At 48.1% G+C, this 6,958-nt stretch overlaps 1 protein-coding gene across 3 annotated transcripts in view; it reads left to right on the top strand.

The window, feature by feature from the left end:
* The first annotated feature begins 218 nt into the window (after positions 1-218).
* tafa5l (TAFA chemokine like family member 5, like) overlaps positions 219-6,958 on the top strand; it is a 46,175-nt gene continuing 39,435 nt past the window's right edge. The window contains exons 1-2 of one of the 3 annotated variants that reach the window (XM_057041047.1): positions 219-593; positions 1,244-1,446. In XM_057041047.1, coding sequence (XP_056897027.1) covers positions 1,350-1,446 — 97 coding nt within the window. In that variant the 5' untranslated portion in view covers positions 219-593; positions 1,244-1,349. Of the gene's footprint in view, positions 1,447-6,958 lie in introns of all 3 variants that reach the window. The other 2 variants (XM_057041045.1, XM_057041044.1) reach the window with 2 other exon arrangements.

Raw genomic sequence — 6,958 nt, 5'->3', positions numbered from 1 at the left:
CACACACACACACACACACACACACACACACACACACACACACACACACCACACACACACACACACACACACACACACACACACACCCTGAAAGAAGTGTCTCCAACTTTATACCACCGGGGCACTCCACGGGCAACCCTGTCACATTTTCCCAGCATGCCACAGTGCTTGGTATTAACTGGTTTTGGACTGGTTGACACTGTTTATTCCCTGTTTTCCTGAGAGATGAGACAGGACTTCTAAACAAGCATCAGCATCAACATGCAGTTTGGGATCTGAAGCCACAGAACTTGTTTTCTTTTTTCTCTGTCTCTTTTGGGAAGAAATTAGGCCACTGTGTGTGTGCGTGTGTGTGTGTGTGTGTGTGAGGGAGAGGGAGAGGGGGAGAGAGAGAGCAGTCTGAAACGGAAACTAAAGGCAACTCCGTGGACTGAAGATGGGAAATCCTCTCCTCCGCTGCCCGCGCGCAAACGAGCACGATAGAGGCGCAACACGCCTGCGTTAAGCACACGCTTGACCGGATGCTTGTCCTGCTGCAGATGGAAAGCCTCCCCGCTGACAGTTATTCAGATTCTCCATGAGGGCTCGCACAGGTGACTCTAGCGCGTCTAACTTGGTCGCGCCGCCCTCGTTAACGCGCCCGGAGCGCGTTTTGCATGCGCGGCGTCCGCAGCGCCTCTTCTGACGTGACATTTCGCTGGCGCGTTCGTATGTAGATGACCAAAGTATGGCACATTGGCGCCTTTTACTGACTGCCAGACGCGGATGCTTTGGGAAGCAGGAACCTCTGCGTTTTCTGACAAGTTTTCCGCGCTAATTGGTATGTTTGTCATGTCTGACGGGGACTTGCGCTTTCCTCAGTGAGAGCCCCGCAGATCCGCCGTGCTCGGCGCAGAACTTGGCTGGGAATATTAATAACTGTGCGGGTGAGAGCGGCGTTGACGGTCCGTGGAGGGGCTAAATTTGACATTTTTCTCCCGCGATGACCCAAACTGCGGCGGACTTCCTGCGTTTCCCTCCCAGCTGATCCCTCTCCGCGATCCTCGGCTCCCGAACCCGCAGCTGCGTAAACTTGGCCAAATCTGGTTTGACATTGTAGCCTGCCTGCGTGCGTGTGCCGGCGGCAGCCTGGATATGCGGATTTAAAATAATAATAATCATTTTTTTTTAAATTAAATCAAGGGCGGGGGATTTATTATCAGTCCCTCTACTGTTCTAACCTCAAAATGGATGCCGACGACAGGCTGTGGAGACCCCAGTGGATTAGCGACACTTGCGCCCATCTGCGAGACATCTGAGCAGCTCCACCGTGCAAAGTTTGGATCATCCACAGAGGCGAAAGGTGCAAGATGCAGTCTGGAGTGAAGACGCTCTCTGCAGGTGGAGGTGCGTCACTCTGCTGCCTGCTGCTCCTCTGGCTCATCTACTCCCATCTGCTCCGAGAAGGTAAGGACACTTGTCTGCTTATTACTTTGTCAGCAGAGTTGGTCTCCGTTTGTTTTTAGGATTCAGCTGTCAGTGATCCAGACAGAGAAGAAGAAGAAACGACCCTGTAATCCTTTGTAGCACGTCTCTGCAGAGATGTGTCATGTGCCTCAGCTCATTGTGACCTTGTTGTATGGGTATGTTGTATTTTTGTAGTTCTATCTGTAAAACACAGTATATAATTAGATGTGATAGAGGCAGTGGGACAATTCCACCCTGGCTGTGTGCAGTAATAAGCTGATTTCATTTTAAAGTTGACTTGTGTGTGTCCAAACTACCAAACCTCCCAAATCCGTTGATAATTTAAAATGCTTTGAATTGAGTTTGAAGTTAAAAACCATTTCCTCTTGGTGGAAAAAGAATGGCCGGCTGCCTTCGGGGCTTCATCATTTCACTGGGTTTAGGCTGCATCCATCTACGCTGCTTTGGTCTTGAATAAAACATCCGCTGGGGCAATTACACCTTCACTCCGACACAGAATAGAAAGCAAAAAGATGCTTGCCTGCACTCCATTGGCTGCCGTCCCTGACAAAACATTTCAGACGCGAGTGCTGTCAAAGACCCAAAGAACAGGCTTAAAGCTCTGGAACTTGTTGGGAGATGTTGAACACTGAGTTTACAGATTAGATCTTTTAATCAAGCATTGGCCGGCAGCATAATTACCACTGTGGAGGAGGGATAGTGTCTACTTCAATGGGCTTTGGCAGCTTGCCGGGAACAAAAAGAAGACTGATGTGAAAAACGAACTCCCCCTGCACTGAAATGTTGCTCTCTTTGCCTCAAATTTCCAGCATTTTCTCCCTGAATGCAGCCTCTTACTGCTACCTCGGAACCCTTCCTCACAACCCCGTGTATTATCCGGAGTTGCCGCCACCCTCTCCTTCCCCTCAGCCATTTGTTATTGACTCGTTTTCATCTGGAAATGATCTCATTAGTGTGTTATTGTAGAAAATTGTTCAATCAATCATTGGTAACCTTTGCCTCCCTTTTACATTTGTGGAGAGAAAAATAGATTCTTCTGGGCCTGGCCTGATGATCAAACCCTCCAAGTGTAATCTGAGCTTTGACACGTGTCACTGTGATCTCCAGCTTTTGTTCGGATTTCTTTTTAATCCCCGTTAGTAATCAAGTCTGAAATGGCCACTTTGACCCATCAGTACTGTTGAAAAATGAGATCAGAGTAGCTCAGAGGTCATTTCATTGGCTTGTACCGCTCACATTTAGCAACGCACGTCCTGTTTTATAGCTTCCCCGCCGTCCTCTGGGACCATGAAGGTGGATGTGTGGTTTAACTGGTGGCCAGAGAGGTGAGGACTTGTGGGGAGAGGCGGTCTTTGCCTCCGCCCTCTCCGTATCTCATTTATCACCGCGGATCGGACAGGAAATCAAAGCAAGGCAGCCCTGTCCACGGATGCCATTGGGCCAGCGCCTGCCACGATGAATGGCCTGTCAGCTGCTCTCCAACATGCCAGTTTATTCAACGATAAATTTGGAAACGTCTGGATTTCCTCAGCGGACCGTAGTGCGGCTCAGTGGTGCAGTTAAAGAACAGTGCCCCCCCCCACTGTCACTGGCGAAGGCTGAGGCCGCTGTGCACATGGGTGTGAAGACATTTTGCACGATGGAGCCTTTTGACCCTTCATTGCAAACATGAAATCGAAGGACAGTTAGCATTTGCTTAACTGACTCCAGAAAAACTCTGAATAAAGAATTCCTTTCAGCATGAATGAAGGAGGCCACCAATCCTCCCGCGGCGTGCAGCGACGAAGCTTTTGTGCATCTCTAAATTGGATTTAATTTGCCTTTGAGTCTTAGAACAGTAGCACAAACTTTGAATCACTGTTCAACAAAGCTTGAACTTCCTGATTAAAACTCAAAATGGGAGTTTGGTTTTTTTTTTCCTGCTATTTTGAGTGCTTAAAGGTCGGACTGCGGATTTTTGTAAAGCATCTACAGTCGAGACACTTTCGACTAACTAAAAAATTGAACCGAATTCTGAACCAACACATTAGAGGAAGCTCAAACCGCCCTCTCAAATTCTTAATCATTTCGGGCAGCAAACATCCACTGAATCATGTATCAGTTTAAATTCCCAGAGAAGTGTGACTGTTGGACTTAGATTAGTAAACTGCCTCGAAAAGTGGCTCCAATTGGATGGAGATATTTCTTTACTGATAAGGAAATTCGAATTTGCGTTCTCTTTCCCACCAATGACCTCAAGTGTTTGTGACGTCTCCGTTCTGGAGACATCTGAAGCTGCAGACGCTCACGCTTCATTTGGCTTTGTTGTGACCGGGGAAAAAAGGGACGCACGAGAATTACGTCTGCTGTACGGGCACTTAAAGCAGCGATTTCCTGGGATTATAAATATAAAACGAATAGGTCACTTGGCAGCCGCTGCGTTCGGATCCCGCTGAAGCCAGCCCGAGCCGTGACGGCGGGACAAAACGGACGGGCTTGGGGTTGGACCGCTCAGCCGGTGCAGCAGACAGTGCATGACGTCACCGTGCTGCGTGGCGCAGCCGGTCGACGGGAGTGACGCCACACATTTGAGGAGACACCCCTACGAGCTGCGCCTCCGATGCTATTCCCCTGCGACTTTCCACTCGGCACAGAGCGCCATTGATGGTGGACCCACACAGTCAGCCCTCTCTTTGTGCCGGCGAGTCTGACGTGTCTGCTGGTTCCTGCCTAAAAGAATTAGCAAGCCGCTGTGATTTTATCAGCGCTGATCAATCCTGAAGCTATCTTTGACAAATCAATTCCTGCGTCAGCGACACGGGAGTTGTGACGAACAACAAAGCAGATGGGTATGAAATTCGTTGGCTGGTGTTTCCTTTTATGTCAGGGAGCACGGTTTGTCCGTCCAAGTATAAAACTAATGGTGTAGCAGAGAATTACCCATGTTTTGAAGTGAAAAGCGATGATTGCCAGCCCGGTCGCCTTCAAGCAGCATTAAGCTCGGGGAGGAAGACTCGCTTTGATTGTGACCTTGGTTGTAAATTCCAAGCAAATCATCAAGGCCCTGTTACTGTAGGCGGCCGAGCTGCAAATGAGCATCTTTATGAAAGCAAATGAAAAGATTCTTTACAGCTAAATCAATTTGGCAGCACACAAAGCTCATATTTCATAGCGCTCTGAAGATGAATTCTTTCTATCCTTCAGCTCTGACCTCCCTTGTGGTTGAGTGTAGCGCGCCGCTCGGAGCATTCCGGCATTGTGATTTTCTCCGTGGAAAGCTGCGGGTTTGAATGGACTTCTTCGCTGGCAGAGTGTTGTAAATGATTTGTTCCTTCAGTCGCCCGTCTTCCTCCATTCTCCCCCTTGATGTCATCATCGTGCGTTTCCGAGGGGGCCTCGTTGGGACGTTACAACCTCGGCTCTAAATGTTCATCAGAATGAAATCTGAAGTGAGTCAGCGGAGCTGCGTTCACAGGGCTTATTATACATTGTTTTTGCCCCTAGTCTTTATTTGTCTCGACCAATTGCCTGAGTGTACTCCACATTCGGATATCTCCGCAGTCCAGCCCGGGCTGCGTCACGGCAACTCCGCAAGACATCCGTGGTAAGCCACCTCCATCATCTGTGTGACACGTCGGAGACCAGAGTGGGGCCGGACTCTGCGTCAGGAGAATATATTCTATTTCAAAGCCGCCGTCGGCAATGTCAACCAGAACGCGAGAGGCCGCTAACTCCAGCGCCGTCCTGTGAAGTGAAGTCTGCTGCATCCGTGGCTTTCCGGCAAGAATGGAAACAGTCTAATACCGTAAAGACCGCTTCTCTCTCATGGGAATGCCCCCCCCACCACATACACACACGCCACCAAACACACACACACACACACACCCCGCTGTGGCTGCTTGTGAGAACTTTCAATTCTTCATTCCCCTTGGGTGGAGCGGATGCTCGCCACACACCTGACACAGGAGTAAGATTTGGGCAAATGGAGCACATCTTTGGTTCATCGGCAAGCAGACCCGCTGTGCCGCCCCCCCCACCCTTCCCCCGGCTCCTCCTGCGTCCCCGCTGAGTGCTCTTGATTGCACAAAATGTCACGCTTGATAAGGTTTTAAACGTCTCCACATGTGAATAAGTACAAGGCGCACCTCGGTGGGGATGGGGAGTCTCACCCGGTTCCACCTGGGCCGCTCCTGTTTACCATCATGCGCGATTCATTCGCAGCAGCCTCACAGTAAATTGCATAGTTTAGCTATCATTATACAGGCCCCCCGACTACTGTAGAGAGGCCATCACTCGCAAAGGTATTGATCGGAATGCTGATGAGCATCCACGGCGCAGGTGAGAATCAGCAACGGGGTTCTATTTAAGCTAACGCATTCATATAAAGCACCTCCTGCTTGTTTACACCAGAAGACCATGGTGGTGTCAGGAGGTGTGTAGCATGAGGCCACTCAAACATCTGTCTCACGCTCACCTGACGTCCCCTTACATGCCACATACTGCTCGGAACACGTCAAACACTGTTAAGTTAATGAGATGCACTTGGCCGCAGCCGCCTTCGCCGGCATATGCTCGCTCGCATACAATCGCTGAGTTGTTAATAACAAACCGAGCTGTGAGATCAGCATGGGCATGAAGGGAAGATTAAACCTCAGCGCTGCACTCACAACCAGAGCAGCAGGAGATGCAAAATCCTGGCACGAAGAAAAAAAAAAAAAATCAGATTATCATCTTGTTTGATGGTTTGAGCGGACCGATCGAGTTTGTTGAGGTGAAACTATCAGCACGTCTGTAACCGTTAGCAAAGTCTCCATTGGACCAGTAACCCCAATCAAACCAGTGGGAGAAAGCGTTAAACGGGGCTGTTAAATGGCTGTTAAACTCATTAAACCCATTAAGCAGTCAAGAAATCAAGATGAGGTGCAATCATCAATCAAGCAAAATCTGGCAGATCCAAACATGCCAATTGTGACACGAGAAGCTCCAAATTTGCGATATAAATTCAGCGATGTCCAAATTGTTCCACCCAATCCTCACAAGTATCATATTTAGAAAAAATGTAAATCATCAGTTCTATTTTGGTGTGAGTCCATCGATGAAAGCAGTCTACCGGCGTGCTAGAGCTATGTGGTGTTAGAAATCCAGATTTTTTATATCTATTTAATATCTGGCATTCTTTGGTTTTTTTTTTTGCAAGTTAAGGGTTATATAATAGGTCTCTCTACCACCTTGAGTCAATGTGAATACATTAAATCAGTGTCAGACTCAATTAAATTAGCCCAAACGTAGCTTAAACATAAAGCTTGTGTTTATTCATACTGATTTGTGGGTTCATTATTCAAATATTATGCAAAGAAGCAGTTAAAAAGACATTTGTGTCTCGTTCAATAAATCACGTTATTTATTTTTTAAAAGGTATTTTGTAAAATAAGGATGTTTCCTGGTGACCTACAGTAACTCTATACCTGTCCTATGAAGGTACAGAGGGGAGTTGCTTCATTGGCTGCATTAG

Source organism: Takifugu flavidus, chromosome 8 (assembly GCF_003711565.1).
Source record: "Takifugu flavidus isolate HTHZ2018 chromosome 8, ASM371156v2, whole genome shotgun sequence".
Classification (NCBI taxonomy): Eukaryota; Metazoa; Chordata; class Actinopteri; order Tetraodontiformes; family Tetraodontidae; genus Takifugu; species Takifugu flavidus.
The sequence above is the reverse complement of the archived record's forward strand: the minus strand, read 5'-3'. Positions and strand labels throughout refer to the sequence as shown.